The 27,850-nt window shown below is 38.1% G+C and overlaps 2 protein-coding genes across 9 annotated transcripts in view; one reads left to right on the top strand and one right to left on the bottom strand.

Annotated features, from left to right (window-relative positions):
* The window catches only part of slco4a1 (solute carrier organic anion transporter family, member 4A1), a 49,935-nt gene extending 40,380 nt beyond the window's left edge, over positions 1 to 9,555 (top strand). For all 3 annotated transcript variants that reach the window (XM_061889001.1, XM_061889000.1, XM_061889002.1), the window contains exons 8-12: positions 5,144 to 5,306; positions 5,380 to 5,552; positions 5,613 to 5,677; positions 7,702 to 7,850; positions 7,916 to 9,555. In XM_061889001.1, the coding sequence (XP_061744985.1) occupies positions 5,144 to 5,306; positions 5,380 to 5,552; positions 5,613 to 5,677; positions 7,702 to 7,850; positions 7,916 to 8,074 (709 nt within the window). In that variant the 3' untranslated portion in view covers positions 8,075 to 9,555. The remainder of the gene's footprint in view (positions 1 to 5,143; positions 5,307 to 5,379; positions 5,553 to 5,612; positions 5,678 to 7,701; positions 7,851 to 7,915) is intronic.
* Positions 9,556 to 10,059: 504 nt separating this feature from the next.
* kcnq2a (potassium voltage-gated channel, KQT-like subfamily, member 2a) overlaps positions 10,060 to 27,850 on the bottom strand; it is a 120,066-nt gene continuing 102,275 nt past the window's right edge. For 4 of the 6 annotated variants that reach the window (XM_061888994.1, XM_061888995.1, XM_061888997.1 and 1 more), the window contains 4 exons: positions 24,615 to 24,720; positions 20,351 to 20,482; positions 17,075 to 17,168; positions 10,060 to 17,003 (listed from right to left, as the gene is read on the bottom strand). In XM_061888994.1, coding sequence (XP_061744978.1) covers positions 16,245 to 17,003; positions 17,075 to 17,168; positions 20,351 to 20,482; positions 24,615 to 24,720 — 1,091 coding nt within the window. In that variant the 3' untranslated portion in view covers positions 10,060 to 16,244. Of the gene's footprint in view, positions 17,004 to 17,074; positions 17,169 to 20,350; positions 20,483 to 24,614; positions 24,721 to 27,850 lie in introns of those variants that run through there. The other 2 variants (XM_061888999.1, XR_009804571.1) reach the window with 2 other exon arrangements.

Genomic DNA, 27,850 nt, shown 5'->3' with positions numbered 1-27,850 from the left:
TATATGAATAAAAAAATATACTTTTATGCTTCCACTCAGGCTTGATCCTGGGGACCCCAAAGGGTTTTGGTAAAAATAAAATGTTAAAAATGTGTCATCATTCAGTATTATTATTTTTATTATTATTCAAGTTTTAAATCTCTAGGTCAACATTATGTTTATCTGTCAATATGACGTTTTTAAAGATTTAAGTTGTATGCTCTTTTTGTCAAAGAAAACCCATGTTTTTTATGGGAAAAAAAAAAATGCAATAATTTCACCCAATAAAATTTTCAAGTAGAATGTTTTAGATTATGTCATAATTGGAGCCGTAAAAAGGTCAACAACTCATAACACCATTGATTTTAATTCAATTAACTCGGTTAGTAGAGCGGCCGTGCCAGCAACTTGAGGGTTGCAGGTTCGATCCCCGCTTCCACCATCCTAGTCACTGCCGTTGTGTCCTTGGGCAAGACACTCTACCCATTTGCTCCCAGTGCCACCCACACTGGTTTAAATGTAACTTGGATATTGGGTTTCGCTATGTAAAGCGCTCTGAGTCATTAGAGAAAAAGCGCTATATAAATATAATTGACTTCACACTTCACTGTTTTTTTTTGTGCAATGACACTTCAAAACAAAACACACTGATCCAAAAGGGTCCTACTCATTAGTGGTAAAAAATAAAAATGAAATATATTTTTTTTTACTGTTTACTTTTAACACAATGGTCTCGAGATCAACTTCAGATCTATTCGTCACTTTTTTGTATAGTATGTTTTTTGTTTGTTCGTTTTAGGCCCTTCTTTGAAAAAAACTGCTCAGTTTTTTATATGGCAAAGACAAAATATGCAACATTTGCCCCCAAAAATATCTCAGAGTGGAATATTTAATGTGACGAAAATGGAGCCTTGAATTGGTCAATAATTCATAATTGATTTTGATTCACAATTTTTTTTAAAGAAAGAAACAGCCTGCATGGCAGCTTTGTGTTATTAGAGTAATCATTGCAACATTTTCTTGTTACATTTCACCTGTTTGCTCTTTTATACCACTTTTTATGTTTTTGTTTTTTTTTCCATAGTATTTTTAAAATGTGCTGTGGGGCCGTTAAAAAAATGACCTGCGGGCCGCAAATGGTCCCCGGGCCACACTTTGGACACCCCTGAGTTAGAATAATACATGATGTTGGATATAGAGAACATACAAATCCTTCATTTATTGAATCAAAGATACTGAAATTCCACAACATTGTGAATTTGCAAACAGCTAAAATTATACACAAAGCAAACTATAACCTGCTACTCAAGAATATACAACAATTCTTCTCAACAAAAGAGGAGAAATATAATCTTAGAGAAAAATGTAATTTAAAACATTTGTATGCACGTACAACACTTAAGACCTTCAGTATATCAGTATGTGGAATACAATTATGGAATGGATTAAGCAAAGCAATCAAACAATGTACTAATATGATCCACTTCAAGAAACTCTTCAAACTTAAAGTGTTTACAAAGTACCAAGAAGAACCATGATAAACATTCTGAATTTATTTCATTCATCCATTCATTCATTCTCAAAATAATCCTACTCATTTCATCATATGAAATATAACTTACTTCACTAATTATGATTTATTGATTTTTTAATTTAGATTAATTATGCAGTATATTGTGAATAAATTGAGAATAGGAAGTGAACAAAAGTTTTAGCAACTGTTATGTAAAAGAAAAGGGGTAGGATTAAATAAGGTGTGCTTCTTCCAACTCCTTTTCGAACATGTTAAAGAGAAACTGGAAATTGTGATGTATCATGTTGTATGCTTGCATGTTCAAAATAAACTCAAACTCAACTCAAATCAACACATTTTATCATTATATTCCGACATTATTCCAAAATAAATGCATGTTTTTATGCCATAATTTCAAAATAATATTCTAGTTACATCACACATTTTATCATAATATTCTGACTTTATTCAGAAATAAATGCAAGATTTTATGCCATAATTTAAAAATAATATTTTAGTAACATCGCAAATATTGTCATGACAAATGCATGTTTTTTATGTCATAATTAAAAAATAATATTCTAGAAATATCACACATTTTATCATAACATTCCGACTTTATTTTGAAATAAATGCATGTTTTATTTTCTGTAATTTAAAAATAATATTCTCGTAATTTAACACATTTTATCATAATAAATGCATGTTTTATGCCATAATTTGAAAATGATATCCCAGTAACATCACACATTTTATCATAATATTCTGTTTTTATACCATTATTAAAAAAAATATATTCTTGTAATATCACACATTTTATCAAAATATTCCGACTTTATTCCCCAAAAAATGCTTGTTTTTTTTGCCATAATTGAAAAATAATATTCTAATATCACACATTTTATCATAAAATTCCAATTTTAGTCCGAAATAAATGCATGTTTTTATACCATCATTGAAAAATAATTGTTCTACTAATTCTACACATTTTATCATAATATTCCAACTTTATTCCCAAATAAATGCATGTTTTTATGCCATAATTTAAAAATAATAATCTAGTAATATCACACGTTATCATATTCTGACTTTATTCTGAAATAAATGCATGTTTTTATGCCATCATTTGAAAATAATATTCTAGTAATGTCACACATTTTATCATAATATTCCAACTTTATTCTGAAATAAATGTATGTTTTTATACCATAATTGAAAAATAATATTCTAGTAATTTTGCACATTTTATCATAATATTCCAACTTTATTCCAAAATGAATGCATGTTTTTTATGCCATAATTTAAAAAATAATATTGTAGTAATATCACACGTTATCATATTCCGACTTTATTCCGAAATAAATGCATGTTTTTATGCCATAATTTGAAAATAATATTCTAGTCGTATCACACATTTTATCCTAATATTCCAACTTTATTCCGAAATAAATGTATTTTTTATACCATAATTTTAAAAAATATTCCAGTAATTTTACACATTTTATCATAATATTCCAACTGAATTCCAAAATGAATGCATGTCATAATTTAAAAATAATATTTTAGTAATATCAAAAATGTATCATATTCTGACATTATTCCGAAATAAATGCATGTTTCATGCCATAATTGAAAAATAATATTCTAGTCATTTCACACATTTTATCATAATATTCCAACTTTATTCCAAAATAAATGCATGTTTTGTTGCCAAAATTAAAAAAAAAATCTAGTAATATCACACATTTGATCATATTCTGACTTTATTCCAAAATAAATGCATGTTTTTATGCCATAATTTCAAAATAATATACTAATAATATCACACATTTTATCATAATTTTCCGACTTTATTCTGAAATGTATGTTTTTATGCCATAATTTAAAAATAACATTCTAGTAATACCACACATCTTATCATAAAATTCCGATTTTGTTTCTGAAATAAATGCATGTTTTATACCATAATTGAAAAAAAATATTCTAGTAAGTTTACACGTCATCAAAATATTCCAACTTTATTCATTTTTTTTATCATAAATTCCGATTTTATTCCGAAATAAATGCACACTTTTATACCATAATTAATATTCTAGTAATTTTAGACATTTTATCATAATATTGCAACTTTATTCCAAAATAAATGCATGTTTTTTATGCCATAATTTAAAAATAATATTCTAGTAATATCACACATTTTATCATATTCTGACTTTATCCAGAAATAAATGCATGTTTTTATGCCATAATTTAAAAATAATATTCTAATAATGTCACACATTTTATCATAATGTTCCGACTTTATTCCGAAATAAATGCATGTTTTTGCTGCCATAATGGAACAATAATATTGTAGTAATATCACAACATTTCATCATAATATTCCGAAATAAATGCATGTTTTTGCTGCCATAATAGAACAATAATATTGTAGTAATATCACAACATTTCATCATAATATTCCGAAATAAATGCAGGTTTTTTATGCCATAATATAAAAATAATATTCTAGTAACATCACACATTTTATCATAGTATTCTGACTTTATTCCAAAATAAATGCATGTTTTTATGCCATAATTTAAAAATCATATCCAGGGTGTACCCCGCCTTTCGCCCGATTGTATCTGAGCTAGGCACCAGCGCCCCCCGCAGCCCCAAAAGGGAAAAAGCGGTAGATTAAAGGATGCATGGATGGATATTATACCAACATCACACATTTTATCATATTATTCCGACTTTATTCCAAAAGAAATGCATGTTTTTATGCCATAATTGAAAAATAATACTTTAGTAATATCACACATTTGGTCATATTCTGACTTTTTTCTGAAATAAATGCATGTTTTTATCCCATAATTGAAAAATTATATTGTAGTAATATCACACATTTTATCACAATATTCAGACTTTATTCCGAAATAAATGCATGTTTTTATACAGAAATTGAAAAACAATATTTTATTAATATCAGACATTTAATTATAATATTCCTACTTTATTCTGAAATAAATGCATGTTTTTTTGCCATAATTTAGAAATATTATTTTAGTAACATCACACATTTTATCATACTATTCCAACTTCATTCCAAAATAAATGCATGTTTTTTATGCCATAATTTAAAAATAACACTTTAGTAATATCACACATTTGTCATATTCTGACTTTATTCTGAAATGAATACATGTTTTTATCCCATCATTGTAAAAGTATATTCTAGTAATATCAGACATTTTATCACAATATTCAGACTTTATTCCGAAATAAATGCATGTTTTTGATGCCATATTTAAAAAATAATATTCTAAATGCATGTTTTTGATGCCATATTTAAAAAATAATAATCTAGTAACATCACAGAGTTTAATATTAATATTCCATTCCAAAACAAATACATGTTTTTTTATGCCATAATTTTAAAATAATACTCTAGGAATATTCCACATTTGATCATATTTTGACCTTATTCTGAAAAAAATTCATGTTTTTATGCCATAATTTAAAAATAATCTAGTATTATCACACATTCTTCTCCTGACTGTTGCATGTTTTGTAAAGATGTTATTTTATTAATAGCAGACATTATTTGGACATATCATGCAGACAAAATGGGCGAAAGGTAAATACAAAGCTCGCTAATTCCCACAGGAGCTCCTGGGCGCCGCAGAGCTTAAACGCGGAATGCAACGCGGCGTGCGGCTGCGGCCGGGAGCTGTACAATCCGGTGTGCGGCGCCGACGGCATCATGTACTACTCGCCCTGCCACGCCGGCTGCAGTGCCGTCAACCTCACGTCTAACACGGGCAGAAAGGTGCACAAGAAGTGTGTGCGGCTATGATGGCGACTAGGAGGAGTGACCATTGTGTGCGTCTGTGTGCCGGCAGGTCTACTCAGGCTGCAGTTGCGTGGCGGCCAACGCCACCCAGGACGTGGGCGTGGTGGTGGCAGGAAAGTGCAGCAGCGCCTGCAACCACATGTTGGTCTTCCTCATCTTCTGCTTTGTGGTGATGATGTTTACCTTCCTCTGCAGCATCCCCGCTCTCACCGCCACGCTCAGGTCAGGCTCGCCATTTTCTTACTCCTCCTCCTCCCCTCATGCTCTTCCATCCTCTTGTAGGTGCGTGCCCGACAGCCAGAAATCCTTCAGTCTCGGGATCCAGTGGATTCTGGTGCGCACCTTGGGTCAGTTTCACTTTCACAAACTTTAAACTTATACAGTACATACCATATATATATATATATATATATATATATATATATATGTATATATATATATATATACATATATATATATATATATATATATATATATATATATATATATATATATGTATGTATATAAATGTGTGTGTATATATATTTTTTGTATATATATACAGTATTTATATAATTTTATAGATATATACACAGTGGGGCAAAAAAGTATTTAGTCAGCCAGCGATTGTGCAAGTTCTCCCACTTAAAATGATGACAGAGGTCTGTAATTTTCATCATAAGTACACTTCAAATGTGAAAAAAACATCCAGGAATTCACATTGTAAGAAATTTAAAGAATGTATTCGTAAATTATGGTGGAAAATAAGTATTTGGTCATACTTTTTTGCGCCACTGTATATATATATATATATATATATATATATATACATATATATATGTATATATATCTCACAAATTTGACCTTGCAGGACTTTGTTGTCACACATTTTAACTTGCAAGACTTTGTTCTCACAAATTTTGACTTGCAGGACTTTGTTCTCCCAAATCTTGACTGGCTGGACTTTGTTCTTAACTTGCAGGACTTAGTTCTCCCAAATCTTAACTTGCAGGACTTTCTCTCAAATTTTGACTTGCAGGACTTTGTTTTCTTAAATTTTGACTTTCTCACAAATTTTACCTTGCCGGACTTTGTTGTCACACATTTTAACTTGCAGGACTTTGTTCTCCCAAATCTTGACTGGCTGGACTTAGTTCTTAACTTGCAGTACTTAGTTCTCCCAAATCTTAACTTGCAGAACTTTCTCACAAATGTTCACTTTCTCTCAAATTTTGACTTGCAGGATTTTTTTTTTCTTAAATTTTGACTTTCTCACAAATTTTAACTTGCAAGATTTTGTTCTCCCAAATCTTGACATGCAGGACTTAACACTTTTTATTGAATTCTGAACTTGATATATTGCACATTTTCCCACATAAACAAAGACAATTGGTCAGGCCAACTTTATTCTGATCAAATTAATCTTTTCCCTCAAACTTGACATTCAGCGGTCATTTTGTTCTCCAACATTTCAGCGTGAGTCTGATACTTCTTAGAAATTTAAGACATGATCACCAGAAAATTCCTTTGGTCACAGTTGTTGTGACGACAGATGTGCCAAAGCAACTTATGCAAATATTTCATGTCTAAAATATGATTGTATTGTTTCCTACTTACTTGGCTTCATGTTTTTTTAAACTTATTTTTGATGGTAAAATTTCCACATTTTGTATGAACTAGAAATATTTGAATGAGCAGGCCCATAATAAAAACCTTCCATGATTGTCTTGCTATTCATTTTCTTCAGGATGGAGTTGGGCGAAGTTCAGGGTTTTGATCAAGGTTAGGATTGGAGTCTAGGTGTGTATATATATATATATATATATATATATATATATATTTTTTTTTTTTTTTTTTTTTAATTTATTCTTTTTTTTTTTATCAAAAAAATATACCTGATAGAGAAAAAAATTAACATTCTCATAGACAGTAGATTATTTAAATAAATATAGAGAATACATGCATTTTTTTGTCTTGTAATATTCCAAATCATTTCTGGCAACATTTTTCTATTCACAAGTTTTATTATTACACGTGAAATTCACGTAAAATTTATCATGAGACTCAGAATGTTATTTTCTTATCATGGTTAAGTTTGACTATTGGTCTCACATAAATTATGTTTTTTTTTCAAGTGAAATATAAACTTTTAATCAGAATTTGAGCAAGACCTTTAGTGGACGATTGTAGTCCTGGTCCGTTACAGTCTTCACTCAGTGAAAGCAGACCATTAGTGGACTATTGTAGTCCTGGTCCGTTACAGTCCTCACTCAGGGAAAGCAGACCATTAGTGGACCATTGTAGTCCTGGTCCACCGCAATCCTCACTCACATTGCTATAAATGTTGTAGTTTCATAACGATTGGTAATCCTCAGTGGCTGTTCCCTCACAGGCGGCATTCCGGGTCCCATCGCTTTCGGCTCTATGATCGACGTCTCCTGCCTCCTGTGGCAGGACCAGTGTGGAGATCCAGGTTCTTGCTACCTCTACCAGAACTCGGCCATGAGCCGCTACATGCTAATTGCCGGCGTCATCTACAAGGTGAGTAGGTTGTAGACAGAACGGAGTGCTGAACCTGATCCTCTTGGCGTGTTCGCCCCGGACAGGTTTTGGGCACCGTCTTCTTCTTGCTGGCCAGCGTCTTGTACCAACCTCCGCCAGAGTCGCCTCAAAGCCCTGATCCCAAAATCGGAGACAAAAAAGACTTGCCTGTGAAAGATCTTCCTGCGGACAGAGTCATCGCCAACCCGCATGCTTGGTTGTGATGTCCAAGAGAACTGCTGACCTTGGTCTCATTCCCTGGTGCTTCTTCAACCTTCTACACCTTCAGCCTTAGCCGTAACAAAGTTCAACAGGACTTCTAGCGCATTAATCAACTTTTTGTCTGACTCAGATCTTACGGGCACTAAAACTTTCCTATTGATCAAGTTCCAGAGACTTATATGTGGGCCAACTGAGCAGTTCTGCTTAGGGAGTCCAGATCTGGATCCATGTCGACCACGATCCTTAACTAACCTCCACCAAGTCTGGTGGGAATGTTTCTTAGTCCTAGCCTGTGTCCAAGTCTGTTACCATCTTAAACAAACTTCTACAACCAGACAGGTTTACACCAGAACCTTTCTCTTAAATTTTAACTTGCAGGACTTTATCTTAAATTTTGACTTTCTCACAAATTTTACCTTCCAGGACTTTGTTCTCTCCTAAATTTTGACTTGGAGGACTTTCTCCCAAATTTCGACTAGCAGGACTTTGTTGTCACACATTTTGACTTTCTCACAAATTTTGACATGCAGGACTTTGTTCTCCTAAATCTTGACTGGCAGGACTTTGTTCTTAACTTGCAGGACTATGTTCTCCCAAATTTTGACTTGCAGGATTAGAAAAAAATGTGACTTGCAGGACTTTGTTTTCACAAATCTTGACTGGCAGGACTTGTTTCTTAACTTGCAGGACTTTGTTCTCCCAAATCTTGACTAGCAGGACTTTGTTCTCCCAAATTTTGACTTGCAGGACTTAGTTCTCCCAGATCTTAACTTGCAGGACTTTCTCTCAAATTTTGACTTGCAGGACTTTGTTTTCTTAAATTTTGACTTTCTCACAAATTTTACCTTGCCGGACTTTGTTGTCACACATTTTAACTTGCAGGACTTTGTTCTCCCAAATCTTGACTGGCTGGACTTAGTTCTTAACTTGCAGTACTTAGTTCTGCCAAATCTTAACTTGCAGGACTTTCTCACAAATGTTAACTTTCTCTCAAATTTTGACTTGCAGGATTTTGTTTTCTTAAATTTTAGTCACAAATTTTAACTTGCAAGACTTTGTTCTCCCAAATCTTGACTTGCAGGACTTAACACTTTTTATTGAATTCTGAACTTGATATATTGCACATTTTCCCACATAAACAAAGACAATTGGTCAGGCCAACTTTATTCTGATCAAATTAATCTTTTCCCTCAAACTTGACATTCGGCGGTCATTTTGTTCTCCAACATTTCAGCGTGAGTCTGATACTTCTTAGAAATTTAAGACGTGATCACCCAAAAATTCCTTTGGTCACAGTTGTTGTGACGACAGATGTGCCAAAGCAACTTATGCAAATATTTCATGTCTAAAATATGATTGTATTGTTTCCTACTTACTTGGCTTCATGTTTTTTTAAACTTATTTTTGATGGTAAAATGTCCACATTTTTGTATGAACTAGAAATATTTGAATGAGCAGGCCCATAATAAAAACCTTCCATGATTGTCTTGCTATTCATTTTCTTCAGGATGGAGTTGGGCGAAATTCAGGGTTTTGATCAAGGTTAGGATTGGAGTCTAGGCCTAGATCTGGGGGGTTAGGCTTTGGGTTTGCCCTAAAATCGAAGTTATTTGTTTAGCAATGACAATTCAACCTGACTTGAGTCTTCAGGTTAGACTCCTAGACCAGTCCTTTTCAAACTGGTACTGTTACCACTAAACACGGTGTGACTGTTCAAAGTGTGTGTGATGTTACAGTGGCCAAGAATATCAAATATGTTTCATAGAAAAATTAAACCACTCCCTTGTTTTTAATGAATACTTAGGCCTACTACGCCACTGTAGTACTTGGTGAAACCAAGACCTTCAATATGGTGATTGCATGAGTTGGCATACAGACAATAAAATAACTGCACTGAACACAAATATAAAAATGCATTTCAGGTGTAATAGTTTTATTCCCAGTGGGACACCACAGAAAGTCAATCCTTTTTTGGGGGGGGGGGGGGGGGGGGGGGGCACGTTACTTTGTTCTTTAATTTGAGGTGGAGTGGGAATTATTTGTTTGATCATTCATGAAGTTAAGCCCATAAATTGAATAATGCGGACACGTTTGTTACTGGATACTTTCTAGTACTGCCTTGGAGACTTTGTATGTGTGAGTAATATGTAACTAGAATTATTTGATACTTGTTTATGTTGATAAATGCCCCCTTTTATAGTTCAATGATTATTACCTTGTGTGCTATTGTGTGCTTAGCTGTTGTGGAGCTGCTACAGCCTTACAAGTCTACCGTTTCTAAATGACTTCAATTACTTAGAAAAAGCTGTACAGCTGAAGGAATACTTTTTTTTTTAAATATCTGGTTGATACACGATACCAATATTGGATCGAAACAGTCGTTTTTGTTTAGTTTTTGAGTTGATTTTGACAAACATTTTAGGTTAATGTTTGAGCGCTGAAGTGGTCGATCATTACGTCCAAAGTTCAAATGTTTGTAGAAAACCAGAAACAACTTCAAAGAGGCCTTAAAAAGTCAGAAGCAGCTCTTCATCGCCCCCTAGTGGTGAATCTCATCTGTTAATTCAATGACAACACTTTTCTTCACTCAATTTTAAAAATAATTTTTTTAGAATTTGTTTTTTTTTTTTTTTAAAGCTAGCGGGTTACTTCTGGGTTAAATAAGGTTGCTAAATGACGGAAACTATAAATTGTAGCATTTTTGGTGACTGAAATGAGCAAATCAAGTTCAAGGCTACTTTTTTGTTTTTCATTCAATTTAAAAGTTTTGAGAACCATTTTGCCGTTGTTTCTAAAGCCAAAAAATTAATTCTACTAACAAGATCGCCTGTTTATGTTTCTCTCGTCATTTTTGTTAGCTATCAAGCTACTTTCTGGTTGTTAGCTAGCAAGTCACTTCCTGGCTGACGTACTTGCCAAACTTGAGACCTCCGATTTCGGGAGGTGGGGGCGTGGTCGCGGGTGGGGCATAGGCGTGGTTGGGGCGGGGGGCGTGGTTAAGTGGGGAGGAGTATATTTACATTACAATTCACCAACTCGAGTATTTCATATATATTTCATATATATATATATATATTTATATATATATATATAAATACATATATATATATGGATGAAATACTTGACTTTCAGTGAATTCTAGCTGTATATCTATTTTATTATATATATAAATAGTTGAATTTCAGACGGCACCTATCAAATACACAGTAATTAAAAACAGTTCTACTAACTGTACTGTGCTTGCTGGTTACTAAAAAAACAACAACAACACTTACCTTTCACTATTTGAGTATCGTTTGTTCTGCCATTTGCGTACTGGCGAGAGTCACTTGCCGTCAGGTGCGCAACACCACGTAAATCGTTCGCCAATAAAAACAAAAACAAAATACCGCTATAGCCAACATTCACCAGGAGATGGCGACAGACAACAGACTCACTATTACAGACGGCGTTACCATGGCTGTAACTTCCTCGTTCTTCTGCTTCGTCTCCTTGTGTGTGCAGTTTTTTATTAAAATCCGCAGATGTAACGTGATTGGGCAGGCAAGCTGTTTATATAGTGGGAAAGCGGACATGAAAACAGGCTGTCCCCACTCAGGTCCGCATGGAATTTCGGAAGAAAACTTCTTACGGGAGGTTTTCAGGAGAGGCGCTAAATTTCGGGAGTCTCCCAGAAAATCCGGGCGGTTTGGCAAGTATGCTGGTTGACGACGTCTGGATTGAAGTTTTTTTTTCCTGCATTTTGTAACTTAAACAAAACCCAAAAAGCAAAAGTGAAATCATTGCCTAGCATCTTATTTGTGTTAAGTGTATTTATTGTTGTATGTTTTTTGATAGCAGGCTACTTCCTGGTTCACAAAGGTTGACACATCAAAGGACAATATATTGTTTTTCTATCCTCGCGTGAGGGAAACTTTTCTATCTTGACTCAAAAAGCAAAACAATTTTAATAGGTTTCTAAATAAAGTGAAACAATCATGGAACATCTAGTCAGTATGTTTTTAGCTAGTAGGCTACTTACTGGTTCACGGAAGTTGATATATAAAACGACATTTGTGTTTGTTTATTTGATGCTAACATGCTACTCTTTGGTCCGTAGTGGTTGATGTATAACAAAACAAGTTTTAGTCTGGAGTAAGGGGAACGTTTTTGACTTATTAAATGTGTAATTGAAGTGAAATATTGGAAGAGCACCTATTGTTTATCTCTCAATTTTTTAAGCTAGCAGGCTACTTCTTGCTTTACAAAGGATGATATGGGACGGCACCATACTTACCAACCCCCTCAATATTCCCGGGAGATTCCTGAATTTCAGTACCCCTCCCAAAAATATCCTGGGGCCACCATTCTCACAAATTTCTCCGGATTTCCACCCGGACAATAATATTGCTACGCTATCCTTCACTGGGCGCTGTTTCCGGCCGGACAATAATAACGGTTACACCTCGAAGTCAAACGCGGCAATCAGAACAGAAGACGAAGCAAAAGAAGAGCCATGGCGACGACGAGTGAGAAGAAGTACGTTTCCAGGTTCCAAAATGATTGAAAAAAAATGATTTAAGTTAATCCAGGACAGCTCGTAGGGCTGCAAATTTTATAGATCAGACTTCTCCATTGAACACGGTGGACGAACGGATATTGTCACTCATGAACGGTCAGAGAAGCAGAAGGCTGCGGCAACACAGCACTGGTCACAGCCCAGTATTATGGGCCACCTTGCTAAATGCCGGAGACCCGAGGTTGTAACTTATGCCGAAACAAAGATGGCTATGCTGATAGCTACAAGCAACGTCCCATTCTCATTTGCGGATGTTTTCAACAAATCAGTGAAGGAAATGTTCCCAGATTCAGAGATCGCTCGCCAGTACGCAAATGGCAGAACAAAGGCTACTCAAATAGGGAGTGTTTAGGGTTGCCACCTGTCCTTTTATAATATGGAGTTGTCCCGTATTTTAAGATTGTTATTATAATTTTTTTAAAGTAGGCAGCAAGTACAGTACAGTTAGTAGAAAAACTCTGTTTTCATTACTGTGTATTTGATGGGTGCCATTGCCCCGGAATTGCACAAGGTAGCAATCGAACTGTGCCAAAACCAACCCTTTGGTCTGATGTGTGATGAAAGCACAAGCAGAAACACGGATAAAGTATGTATTTTGTATGAACACTTCTCTTGTAAATTAATTTTGTGGCTGCTGTCAATATATGTATGACCCCAAGCGGGCCTTTTGATTATCTCCCTAATTCTGAGGTCTCAAGGTTGGCAAGTATGGACGGCACCTTAACATGTTTTGGATTTTTGCCCAAAATAAACCTTATCCATAAAGCCAGAAAATCAATTCCACCAATAAAAAACAATCTTGGATCGCCTTTGTTTATGTTTCACTGTATGTTATTAGCTAGCAAGCTACTTCCTGGTTAGCATGCATCAGGACTTAAAACATTTTTGGTAATTTAACCACAATGGAAATGATTTTCATGACTCAAACAGCATAAAATAGAGAAAAAAAATGATTGAGCAAAATAGAAAACATTGCAGTGTTTCATTTGTGTTTGTTTATTTTATGCTAACGTGCTACTTCCTGGTTCATAGAGGTAACAAAACAAGTTTTAGTCTAGAGTAAGGGGAACGTTTTTGACTTGACTCAAACAGAGAACAATGGTTATTAAAGGCCTACTGAAACCCACTATTACCGACCACGCAGTCTGATAGTTTATATACCAATGATGAAATATCAACATTGCAACACATGCCAATACGGCCTTTTTAGTTGACTAAATTGCTATTTTAAATTTCCCGGGAGTTTCTTGTTGAAAACGTCGCGGAATGATGACGTGTACGCGTGACGTCATGGACTGTTAGGAAATATTAGCGCTGCGCACACACACAGCTAAAAGTCGTCTGCTTTAACCGCATAATTACACAGTATTTTGGACATCTGTGTTGCTGAATCTTTTGCAATTTGTCCAATTAATAATGGAGAAGTCAAAGTAGAAAGATGGAGTTGGGAAGCTTTAGATTGCTTGTTTAAAATTCCCGGAGGTGAAGCTTTCCTATGGATCAGAGCGGTCAAGCGAACATGGATCCCGACCAAATGTCAACCAGCAGTTTTCGGTGAGAAAATTGTGGTAAAAAGTCGCCACTTATCGGAAATCAGCTGAGCTTGTGCCGTCCATAAAGCTGCCGTCGACTCCCCTGAGACATTGGCGTCAAGACACCCGTGGACGTACACCTCTGACTATCAGGTACTATTAAACTCACTAAAACACTAGCAACACAACAGAAAGATAAGGTATTTCCCAGAATTATCCTAGTAAATGTGTCTAAAAACATCTGAATCGCTCCCAATGCAATCGCGTTTTTTTTAACTTGATTTTTTTTTTTTTTTCTAGTCCGTCGCTATCAATATCCTCAAACACAAATCTTTCATCCTCGCTCAAATTAATGGGGAAATTGTTGTTTTCTCGGTCCGAATAGCTCTTTTTGTTTGAGGCTCCCATTAAAAACAATGTGAGGATGTGAGGAGCCATCAACGGGTGACGTCATCGTCTGCGACTTCCGGTACAGGCAAAGCTTTTCTATTAGCGACCAAAAGTTGCGAACTTTATCGTCGATGTTCTCTACTAAATCCTTTCAGCAAAAATATGGCAATATCGCGAAATGATCAATTATGACACATAGAATGGACCTGCTATCCCCTTTTAAATGAGAAAATCTCATTTCAGTAGGCCTTTAAATGTGTAAGTGAAGTGAAATATTGAAGGAGCGACAATTTTATAAGCTAGCAGGCTACTCCCTGCTTTACGGAGCGTGATTTGCGACGGCACCTTAGCATGTTTTGGATTTCAGCGCAAAATAAACCTTTTCCAGAAAGCCAGAAAATAAATTCCACCAATAAAAAACAATCTTGGATCTCCTCTGTTTATGTTTCTCTGTAAGTTTTTAGCTAGCAGGCTCCTTCCTGGTTAACGTACGCTGGGACTAAAACATTTTTGTTTTTGTGATTGAAATTAGCAACAACTAAAAAAAAAAGTCTGCTAACAAAAAGACACAATAACGCATATATTTAGGTTTCAAATGTTTGTGTTTTAGCTGGCAGGCTACTTCCTGTTTGACCTACGTCGGAACTTTTTTTCTCGTTCCAACACAATGGAAATTATTTCCGTGACTCATATTAGCAAAACGTATCGAGAAAATGTTAATATTTAAATAAAAGTCAAAACATTGCAGTGTGTCCATTTGTTTATGCTAGCAGGCTACTTCCTGGTAAACGGAAGTTGACATATAAAACGACAATTTTTTTTTGTTTGTTTTACTTCTTTCTATCCTAGCGTGAGGGAACATTGTCTATCTTGGCTCAAAAAGTAAAAAAAAAATGGTTAAGTTTCTAAATAAAGTCAAACGATCATTGAAAAGCTTGTTTGTTTTTTAAGCTAGCAGGTTCACAGAAGGAGGGAACATTTACTATCTTTACAAAATAAAGGTTTTCATTGTAACTAAAACTTCCAAAGCCAGAAAATAAATTTGCCAATAAAAAAACAAATAATCTTGGATCAACTTTGTTTATGTTTCTCTGTATGTTTTTAGCTAGATGGCTACATCCTGGTTAACATGCGTCGGGACTTAAACATTTTTTTTTCAGTCAGCAAAATGATTTTAATGACTCAAACAGCATAAAATAGATTATTTTTTTGTTTTAGCAAAATAAAAAAAAAATTGCAGTGTTTAATTTGTGTTTGTTTATTTTATGCTAACATGCTACTTCCTGGTTCATAGAGGTTGATATATAACAAAACAAGTTTTAGTCTAGAGTAAGGGGAATGTTTTTAACTTATTGAATGTGTAAGTAAAGCGAAATATTGAAAGAGCATCTATTGTTCATCTCTAAATTTTTTTAAGCTAGCAGGCTCCAGAGAGTGGGAATCCGCCATTTTGTGTTTGGGTGCACATTCTGGTACATTTCTACCGTGGCTCAAAAAGGATGCTGTGATATGTTGGAGTACTTGAACTATTGTTTGGAAACTTTTCACTGGAAAAAGGTTGCAAACAAGCGAATCCTTTCTTGGCGCTTCAAATGCGCCGGATCGGAAAAACCAGTGACTGAAAACAAAACCACTCCCCGACAAAGATGACGTTGTGTCACGTTATTGTCTTGAGGGTCACAGTGGGCGGAGCTACTTGTGCGGAGGCCATACTTTGTCGCCGGTGAAGGACAGAGGTGAGGGGGCGTAGAGGTCTGAGTCTGTGTCAGATTCGCCCTCGGCTAAGAAAGGTCTCACCTTGGCACAGAGTGGAGACGGGGAGCCGGGGTTGGTCCCTGCTGCGGTGGCGGTGCCGCCCCTTCCCCCACCTGAAAAGAAAGACGGGCCGAAAAAGTCCTCCTTGGCCTGAGAGATGCTGAATCCACTGAAGGAGCGCTCCAGCTCCTCGTGGTCCACCGATGGGATGGAGAGGGACGTGTCACTGCCGGCGTTGGTGCCCTCTTGCGGACGCCGCCTCTGCCTGCGGTTGCGCCTCCTGCTCTGGGAGCCGCTCTCCTGACTGGAGCGGTCGTGGGGCGGCGGCGGCGGCGGAAGGCGGAACGGTGGTGGGGAATCGGGCGTGTTGGCCATGCTGCTGCTCCAGGCTGGCTGGGTGACGGGGTTCTGCCGCTGGTGCTGCCACGATGTGGAGGGCCGGCTGCCCGGCGGCGTACCCGCCGACCCTGAGGCGTCCGACAAAGGCTCTTTGGTGCACTGGTAATCCATGCCTGAGAACACTTTCGCTTCCTGCTCCGCCTCGACAAGCTCCTCCTTCTCCTCCGAGCTGTGGTAAGGCGGGGCCGGGTACGGTTCTTTGGAGTTAAAAAATGCCTCAGTCTCGGAGCGAGGGATGCCCATGCGCTGAATATACCCGTGGACCAGAAAATCCAGCTTCCTGTCCATGCAGACTACCTGCCAGGAGAAGAACGTCCACGAAACCAAGATGAGAAGACTTGAACCAAACCCAGCGAGTCACTTCTCACCTGCTTCTCCACTTTGACTAGACGTCCCATCATGCTCTGGTCCTCTGCCACCCCCGCTTCCCATTTTGGACCTTTGCCCACGATCTGGTCCACTCTAGCGTTGCAGAAAGGAAGAGCTGAGGTTAGAGATTCACTTGCCTTGCTCCGTCGTGGTAAAAAAGGAGCTGAGCAGGAAGGAAAAACTCTCAATTCAGCGGTCGATCTTCGTTCCCATTCTCACCTACGGTCATGAGTTTTGGGTTGTGACATAAAGAACAAGATCACGGGTACAAGATCTACAGTTCCATCCTCACTTATGTTCATGAGCTCTGGGTTATGACCAAAAGGACAAGATCACAGGTATAAGTTCTACATTCCCATCCTCACCTACAGTCATGAACTTTGGGTTATGACCTAAAGAACAAGATCACGGGTACAAGATCTACAGTTCCATCCTCACTTATGTTCATGAGCTCTGGGTTATGACCAAAAGGACAAGATCACAGGTATAAGTTCTACATTCCCATCCTCACCTACAGTCATGAACTTTGGGTTATGACCTAAAGAACAAGATCACGGATACGAGATCTACGGTCCCATCCTCACCTATGGTCATGAGCTTCGGGTTATGACCGACAGATGAAGATCACGGGTACAAGATCCACGGTCCCATCCTCACTTATGTACATGAGCTTTGGTTTATGACCTAAAATAAAAGATAACGGGTACAAGATCGACAGTCCGATCTGCACCTATGGTCCTTATCTTTGGGTTATGACCTAAAGGACCAAATCACGGGTACAAGATCTGCGTTTCTATCCCCACCTATGGTCATGATCTTCAGGTTTTGACCTAAAGGACAAGATCACGGGTAAAAGATCTAAGTTCCTATCCTCACCTATGGTCATGACCTTTGGGTTATGACAAAAAGGACAAGATCAAAGGTACAAGCGTTGGGTGGCGGGGCTCTCCCTTAGAGATAGGGTGTGAAGCCAGATGAGATTCGGGTATCTGGTCAGAATGCCCCCTGAACACCTCCTTGGGAAGGTGTTTAGGGCTCGTCAGACCGCTAGGAGACCATGGGGAAGACCCAGGACATGTTGGTGGGACTATGTCTCCCAGCTGGCCTGGGAACAGCTCTGGATCCCCTGGGAGGAGCTGGACCAAGTAGCTGGGGAAGGGGAAGTCTAAACTTCTCTGCTTAGGCTGCTGCCCCCGCGACCCGATTTTGGATAAGTGGAAGATGGATGGACGGGTGGGTGGATGGAACACATGCGCTTTGAAGTCAAAGGTAACGTTTGGAATTAATGGCCAAAAGGGAGTCACAGGACCTCTATCAAGCACTGCAGTCCAAAGAAAAACACCTGTAAATTGTGTAATTTGAAATGCTCTGTCTGGATGAGACCTCGGGGCAGGCCTGGGACAGGCTGGAGGGACTATGTCCCACAGCTGGCCTGTACACATTTACTTTACACAAGATACATCTCTTGTTTGAATTTGACTTTATTAATGTTTGGCTAGCATGTTATCAAACAAAACTAGTTTTCTTTTAAGTAACATAGAAATGTATCAGAGCAGATTATTTATTTCATAGAGGTGTGTAATTAATCATATAACTGGCACCCAATATTATTGGAAAAATATTGTTTTGTAAACCGAGAATTGTTTAGAATTGAGAAACGATTCTGAATGGAATCGTTACCCCCAAGAACCGAGACAATTCATTTGGGGGCACAAGATCCACAGCCCTGGTGGACTACAATTGAATCTTCATGAATTGATTCGGTTCTTAAGGGTAACGGAATTGATTCGGTTCTTAAGGGTAACGATTCCATTCTAAACAATTCACAATTGGCCCTGCCAGCAAATTGAGGGTTTCCGGTTTGATCCCCTGCTTCTACCACCCTAGTCACGTAACATGTTTCCTAGAGCAAGACACTTCACCCTTGCTGGGTCATGGTTAGTGCCATCAGTGTGTAAATGTGGAAATAGTGTCACAGCGCTTTGAGTGCCTTGAAGGTAGAAAACCCATTTTAACATTAGGTGACAGTTCTATGATTAACTACATTCCTCCATAAAATAGATAAACAGCTCTGATATCCATCCAGCCATCCATTTCCCACCGCTTGTCCCTTTCGGGATCGCCAGTCTATCTTAGCTGCATTGTGGAAGACAGGCGGGGTACACATTGGACAAGTCGCCAACTATTCTAGATTATTTAAAAGAAAAAAAGTTTTTTTTGTTTTTTTTTTAGATAAAATTCTACCCAAACATTCAATACAGTCAAACACAGTATCCAACACGTGTCTTTTCGAAAGTAAATGTGTACAGCAGATACGATCATCTATATTAGGGGTCCCAAACACGCAGCCTGCGGGCCAATTGCGGGCCGCGAGATGTTATTTTGCGACCCGCACCTTAATATGAGTTTCCCGGACGAGTTAGTGCTGCAAGGGGTTCTGGGTATTTGTTCTGCTGTGTTACAATGCGGATGTTCGCCCGACATGTGTTTGTCATTATTGTTTGGTGTGGGTTCACAGTGTGGCGCATATTTGTAACAGTGCTAAAGTTGTTTATACGGCCACCCCCAGTGTGACCTGTATGGCTGTTGACCAAGTATGCCTTGCATTCACTTGTGTGTGTGTGTGTGTGTGTGTGTGTGTGTGTGTGTGTAAAAGCCACAAATATTATGTGACACGCTGTTAGTATGGAGGAAAAGCGGACGTGATGACAGGTTGTAGAGAACGCTAAAGGCAGTGCCTTAAATGCACGCCCCCAGTTTAGTTGTCCAGGTGGCAATCGGTAGAAATTCGGGAGAATGGTTGCCCCGGGAGATTTTCGGGAGGGGCACTGAACTTCGGGAGTCTACTAGGAAAATTAGAAAGGTTTGGCAAGTATGAGTATTAGCAGTGAATGCGGTGTTACAGCGTCACCGACGCTATATAACACCGGCGGGCCAGCTCTAATGCTAAATTGATATTGCCTCAAGAGCAAAATTAAATTACACGGCGGGCCAGAGTTTGACACCCATGTGCATCTACATCAACACGATGATTTGTCTGAGTGGCTCCATAGGACACACTAAATAATAATACAAAAATACAAAAATGTTTTGAAACAGTTAAGAATCGTTACAAATAAAAATTGTGATTAATTGGAAAATCTATTTTTTCACACGTGGTGCAGATACTTCAAATAAAGTTGGAGGCGGGGCCACACACCTTAGTGAACAAAATAAACACGCCGTAGTTCAGGCCATGTGTTTGCTGGAGCCATGCTGGCCAAAGGCACACTTGCCTGGACTGCAGGTTCTTGATCCGCGTCAGCATGTCAAGATGTCCTGCAGAGTACTGCTCGATCACGTCCATCACGTCGTACGGCCGCAGGCTCTCCTTGAACCTCCTCTTGGACACCAAGAACTTCATGACGCTGAGGGGAGAGCACACGTGTCCACTGTACAACAAGTAGGAAGGCTTTATTTCATCTCTTTGGAGACACGGCATCAATGTCGGCAACAAAAGGTGTACTGATTAATATCAAATCATATCACACTTTATTTATTTACTGTAAATTCCGGACTATAAGCCGCTACTTTTTTCCCTATGCTTTGAACCCTGCGGCTAATTTATGGATTTTTCTTTGCTGTTGGCAATAATGCAGATAGTTTTCATTCAAAGGGGAGCATTATCACAATTTCAGAAGGTTCAAAACCAATAAAAATCAGTTCCCAGCGGCTAATTTTATTTTTCGAAGTTTTTTTTCCAAATTTTACCCATCACGCAATGTCCCGAAAAACGGCTTTAAAGTGCCTGATTTTAACCATCGTTATATACACCCGTCCATTTTCCTGTGACGTCACAGCGTGACATCACCACAAACAAAGATGGCGGATAGCCCAGAAAGGTATAGCATAGTAGTTTGGATTCAGACTAGGATTTCAGCGGCGCAAGCGATTCAACAGATCACGCATGTATTGAAACGGATGGTTGGAGTGTGGAGGCAGATAGCGAGAACGAAATTGAAGAAGAAACTGAAGCTATTGAGCCATATTACGACGGACAGCGGAACGGGAGGAAGCAAGGACAAATTCGGCGATCGCCTTCTAACCAACGATTGGTATGTGTTTGTTTGGCATTAAATGTGGGTGGAGGTAAAGGCTGGATGCAAATATAGCTACAAATGAGGCATAATGATGCAGCTGGCCTAAATAGCATGTTAGCATCGATTAGCTGGCAGTCATGCCGTGAGCAAATATGTCTGATTGGTACATAAGTCAATAACATCAACAAAACTCAACTTTGTGATTTTGTTGACTTTATCGTTGGAAATGCATCTGCTTTGACAGTCGCAGGATATCCACACATCTCTGTGCCATCTCTGTCGTAGCATCGCTATCGTCGGTAAAGTGTGCGAGGGACTTTCGCATCTTTTGATCACTGGTGCTTTGCAACTTGAATCCGTCGATTGGTATGTGTTTGTTTGGCATTAAATGTGGGTGAAGGGAAAGGCTGGATGCAAATATAGCTACAAATGAGGCATAATGATGCAATACGTACATACAGCGAGCCTAAATAGCATGTTAGCATCGATTAGCATGCCGTGACCATTGATATGTCTGATTAGCACACTCCTCGTAAGTCAACTTGAATCCGTCCCTGTTCGTGTTGTTACACCCTCCGACAACACACCGACGAGGCATGATGTCTCCAAGGTACGGAAAACAGTCGAAAAAACGGTAAATAACAGAGCTGATTGGACTTGGTGTGTGTAATGTGTTTGAGAAAATGGCGGATTGCTTCCTGTTGTGACGTCACGGGTGAAAGGTCATTGCTCCGACAGCGAACAATTGAAAGGCGTTTCAATTGCCGAATTCACCCTTTTAGAGTTTTGAAATCGGTTAAAAAAACATATGGTCTTTTTTCTGCAACATCAAGGTATATATTGACGCTTACATAGGTCTGGTGATAATGTTCCCCTTTAACACATGCAGACACTTTATTGGTGTGTTATTGTTTGTGCTATGGCGCCTTTTTTTGGACAAGTGTGCTCACTGCAGGTGCTGCTTGGTGAATGTGAGTTCATTCCTGATGTTTAAAGCTTTGCACCAGAAGTACAATTGCTGCTCCGTCTTCTAGCCATCCATTGAGTTTCTACTCGTATGGATTCTTCATTCATCATTCCAAGCAAGGTTTGTGAGTTTAACAATATAACAAACTATTTATACTTACTAAACCGTCCCATGTGTGATTTTTATAGGAGTGTTTTCATGCATATTTTGTACGTGCTATCATGATGTAATGAAGCTAATTTGCTAAAACGTTTACAAGTGTCTGTGTTAGTATTATTAACTTACAATGACATTCTTTTTGTCTCCTTTTAGTTTCACAAATTCCTCAGTAAATTCACCAAAATTTCGGTGTGGAGTTATTGAGTCTGTTTAGCTGATTGGAGAGCTGGCTTGCGCAGCCAGTGGGTCCATGACCATGACTTCTGTTTTCTTTTAACAGCCGTTTTACTGCCGTGTTACAGACAATTAAGGTATGTAAATAAACACTTACAAAATATTTCTGTGTAAAAAACAGATTTTACAATGTGTATATCTGCGGCTAATATATGGATTTAATACATTGTAAGGTTTTAATACATGGGCTCCTTCATGTAGATCATAGTTGATGGCTGACATCATTTTTTCCTGAATGTTACAGAAAGTATGAAAATGGGTTTGCTGCTGCCTGCTACTATTTACTTGTATACTAATTGGTCCACATATTTACACAAAGTAAAACTTTTGCCAGATATATTTTCTGTCTTGGGCAGCACGGTAGGAGAGGGGTTAGTGCGTCTGCCTCACAATACGAATGTCCTGAGCAGTCCTGGGTTCAATCCCGGGCTCAGGATCTTTCTGTGTGGAGTTTGCATGTCCTCCCCGTGACTGCGTGGATTCCCTCCGGGTACTCTGGCTTCCTACCACTTCCAAAGACATGCACCTGGGGATAAGTTGATTGGCAACACTAAATTGGCCCTAGTGTGTGAATGTGAGTGTGAATGTTGTCGGTTTATCTGTGTTGGCCCTGCTATGAGGTGGCGACTTGTCCAGGGTGTACTCCGACTTCTGCCCGATTGTAGCTGAGATAGGCACCAGCGCCCCCCGCGACCCCAAAGGGAATAAGCGGTAGAAAAATGGATGGATTTTCTGTCTTCATCTTTACTTTAATGATGCAACGCAGCAAGCATTAGGAACAAACTAAAAGAATGACAAAAACTGGATTTCCCGGGGGGGGGGAAACTGAAAGTTTTGACAAGTGGAGACTGGAGTATGCAAAGGGAGAGAAAGAGCACAGCTGAGCAGACAGGAGGAAGAATTCTTAAAAGAACTCAAATAAATGTTAGATATCAAAATATATTTGGCCAGACTTGACAATAAGGTTAACCTAGTGTGGATAGGTTTCTGGTTAGACTTTTAGAATCAGTGAGTGGGGTTGGATTTCTGGTTAAACTTTTGGAATCAGTTAGTGGGGATGGGTTTCTTGTTAGACTTTTAGAATCAGTGAGTGGGGTTAGATTTCTGGTTAAACTTTTGGAATCAGTTAGTGGGGATGGGTTTCTTGTTAGACTTTTGGAATCAGTTAGTGGGGATGGGTTTCTGGGTAGACTTTTGAAATCAGTTAGTTGGGTTAAGTTTCTAATTAGACTTTTAGAATCAGTGAGTTGGGTTAGGTTTCAGGTTAGACTATTGGAATCAGTTAGTTGGGTTAGGTTTTTGGTTAGACTATTGGAATCAGTTATTGGGGTTAGATTTCTTGTTAGACTTTTGGAATCAGTTAGTTGGGATAGGTTTCTGGTTAGGCCTTTGGTATCAGTGAGTGGGGTTAGGTTTTTTGTTAACTATTGGAATCAGTGAGTGGGGTTAGATTTCTGGCTAAACTATTGGAATCAGTGAGTTGGGTTAGGAATTGATTAACGTGGACCCCGACTTAAACAAGTTGAAAAACTTATTCGGGTGTTACCATTTAGTGGTCAATTGTACGGAATATGTACTGTACTGTGCAATCTACTAATAAAAGTATCAATCAATCAATCAAAGGTTCCTGGTTAGACTTTTAGAATCAGTTAGTGGGGTTAGGTTTCTGGTTAGACTTTAAGAATCAGTGAATGGGGTTAGGTTTCTGGTTAGACTATTGGAATCAGTTAGTGGGATTAGGTTTCTGGTTAGACTTTTGGAATCAGTTAGTGGGGTTAGGTTTCTGGTTAGACTTTTGGAATCACTTAGTGGGGTTAAATTTCTGGATAGACTTTTAGAATTCAGAATTCAAATGTAATAAAGTGTAAGGTAGTACGTGTTTTTCTTTGTAAATACTGGTATCATCTGCTGATGATGAGGGGGCGGCACCCCCGCCGCAGCAGGGGCCAACCCCGGCGCCCCGTCTCCACTATGTGCCAAGGTGAGACCTTTCTTAGCCGAGGGCGAATCTGACACAGACTCGGACCTTTTCTTGTAGGCTGATAGATAGAACAATAATGGGTACATTTATTCTTCTTGATTACAGATGGTTTGACTCACCATATTGCTCGTATGGCCACCCTCAAGCCTGGCGGCAACTCCTGAGTAACAAACTGACAGTGACAACTCTTGTCGTCGCCAAGGTCCTCTCCTGGGAAGCTGGCCTCTGCGGAGCAAAGACAAGGAGCAGATTGATGTGGGTCGTCACGGCAAACCTGCGCCATGAAAGGAAGCAAAGATCTTGCTTTCATCTTTGTGTTAAACGTCCACTTTAAATTTAGAGCTTGGTCAGGAAATACTCCATCCTGGATTAGTCGCACAGGTTGAACACTTTGCAGTGAGGCGCATTCAGGCGTGTGTACGAGTGGTGTAAGAGTACAAGTACTACCAGGTATGCTGCAGACCAGAAACTTTTTGACAGGCAGGAAGTGTTACTGCCATCAGGGATGGGTACCGAAACCACAGTAGTAACCAGACCCGAACAGGAAGAAACTTTTAGTGCTTCCTTTCAGTGGTAAATCAATCCAGACACAGCAAACTGCTATAATAATAATACTGTACACAAGTAATATAAAACCAGTGAAGTTGGCACGTTATGTAAATTGTACGTAAGTAAAAACAGAATACAAAGATTTGCAAATCCTTTTCAACCTATATTTCAATGAATAGACTGCAAATTTAACGTTGGAACTGGTAAACTTTGTTGTTTTTTGCAAATATTGGCTCATTTGGAATTTGATGCCTGCAACATGCTTCAAAAAAGTTGGCACGATTGGCAAAAAAGAGAGAAAGTTGAGGAATGTTAATTAAACACTTATTTGGAACATCTCACAGGTGAACAGGCTAATTGGGAACAGGTGGGTGCCATGATTGGGTATTAAAGCAGCTTCCATGATATGTTCAGTCATTCACAAACAAGGATGGGGCGAGGGTCACCACTTTGTCAACAAATTTGTGAGCAAATTGTCTAAGACAACATTTCTCAACGAATTATTGCAAGGAATTTAGAGATTTCACCATAGATAGATAGATAGATGGATAGTACTTTATTGATTCCTTCAGGAGAGTTCCCTCAGGAAAAAAAAAAAAAAAAATGTACGGTCACCATATCTGGTCAATAATATCATCAAAAGGTTCAGAGAATCTGGATAAATCACTGCACGTAAGCGATGATATTACAGACCTTAGATCCCTCAGGCGTTACTGCATCAAAAACCGACATCAGTGTGTAAAGGATATCACCACATGGACTCAGGAACACTTCAGAAAACCACTGTCAGTAACTACAGTTGGCAAGTTAAAACTCTACTATGCAACGCCAAAGCCATTTATCAACAACACTCAGAAACGCTTTGCTGGGCCCGAGCTCATCTAAGATGGACTGATGCAAAGTGGAAAAGTGTTCTGTGGTCTGACGAGTCCATATTTCAAATTGTTTTTGGAAACTGTGGACGTTGTGTCCTCTGGAACAAAGAGGAAAAGAACCATCTAGATTGTTCTAGATGCAAAGTTAAAAAGCCAGCATCTGTGATGTTATGGGGGTGTATTAGTGCCAAAGCCTGGGTAACTTACACATCTGTGAAAGCACCATTAATGCTGAAAGGTACATACAGGTTTTGGAGCAACATATGGTGCCATCCAAGCAACGTTATCATGAAGGCCCCTGCTTATTTCAGCCAGACAATGCCAAGCCATGTGTTACAACCTGGCTTCATAGTAAAAGAGTGTGGGTACTCGACTGGCCTGTCTGTAGTCCAGACCTGTCTCCCATTGAAAATGTGTAGCACACCATGAAGCCTAAATTACAACAATGGAGACCCCGGACTGTTGAACAACTTAAGCTGTACATCAAGCAAGAATGGGAAATAATTCCACTTCGAAAATGTGTCTCCTCAGTCCCCGAACGTTTACTGAGTGTTGTTAAAAGGAAAGGCAATGAAACACAGTAGTAAAGATGCCCCTGTGACAACTTTTTTGGAATGTGTTGCTGCTATTAAATTCTAAGTTCATGATTATTTGCACAAAAAATTATTAAGTTTCTCAGTGTGAACGTGAAATATCTTGTACTTGCAGTCCATTCAATTGAATATAAGTTGAAAAGGATTTGCAAATCATTGTATTCTGTTTTTATTTACCATTTACCCAACGTGACAACTTCACTAGTTTAGTTAATCTCTATTGTTGTGGTAGTCTAAAATTCCTCGTGTAATCTTGTCTGTATTTGCACCTGTTGACTCTGTCTCTCGTCCACAGTATGGCGTGCAGCACACACCGGAGAACAATTAGGTCTCACCCTATTTAGCCTGGCTGCTCACAGCACAGGAACGCCGGAACTTTGCCTATGGTTTCCTCAGTCGCAGATGTCTATGGTTTTGCCAGGGAACTTCCTCGTTCGACGTGTGTCCCTCTTCTCAGGTTTGCCTTTATTATTCCTACCCTTCTCTAGCGTATTTATTTTGTACTTCGTTTTTCTTTGCACTTTTCCGTGAAGTATTTTTCCTAGTTTTTGTGTAGCACTTTTGGTTTAGTGTATTTCATTTACTTTAATACTTTTTTGCATGGTGTGTTTTTGTAATTTCCACCATCGTTTTTGTTTTGTAGTAGTAGTGATATTGTACAAGTAATATAGCATAAGTATTATAGAATTAGTGATATTATACAAGTAATATATTGTGAGTAATATAGTATTAGTGAGATTGTAAAAGTAATATATTGAAAGCAATGTAATAGTATGTATATTGTACAAGTAATATATAAGTAATGTAGTATTAGTGATATTGTACAAGTGATATATTGTAAGTATTGTAGTAGTGGTGAAATAGTACAAATAATATATTGTAAGTATTGTAGTGTTAGTGATATTGTACAAGTAATATATTGTAAGTAATGTAATATTAGTGATATTGTACAAGTAATACATGATAAGTATTGTAGTATTAGTGATATTGTACATTATAAGCAATGTAGTATTAGTGATATTGTACAAGTAATATACTGTAAGTAATGTAGTATTAGTGATATTGAACAAATATTATATTGTAAATAACGTAGTATTAGTGACATTGTACAAATATTATAATGTAAGAACTGTAGTAGTAGTAGTGATATTTTACAATTAATAAATTAAATGTAGTAGTAGTCATACAAGTAATACAGTATATTGTATTGTAACAACACAGCACTTCGTTACGCACCAATGACGGTTAAGACGAGAGGTTGCATTCATGAATTACCGGAATTATGAGCATCAACACAACCGTACACTCTGTATTCCTGCAATTTGTTGGGGATTTTAG

This window comes from Nerophis ophidion, linkage group LG27, assembly GCF_033978795.1.
Source record: "Nerophis ophidion isolate RoL-2023_Sa linkage group LG27, RoL_Noph_v1.0, whole genome shotgun sequence".
In the NCBI taxonomy this organism is placed as follows: Eukaryota; Metazoa; Chordata; class Actinopteri; order Syngnathiformes; family Syngnathidae; genus Nerophis; species Nerophis ophidion.
The sequence above is the reverse complement of the archived record's forward strand: the minus strand, read 5'-3'. Positions and strand labels throughout refer to the sequence as shown.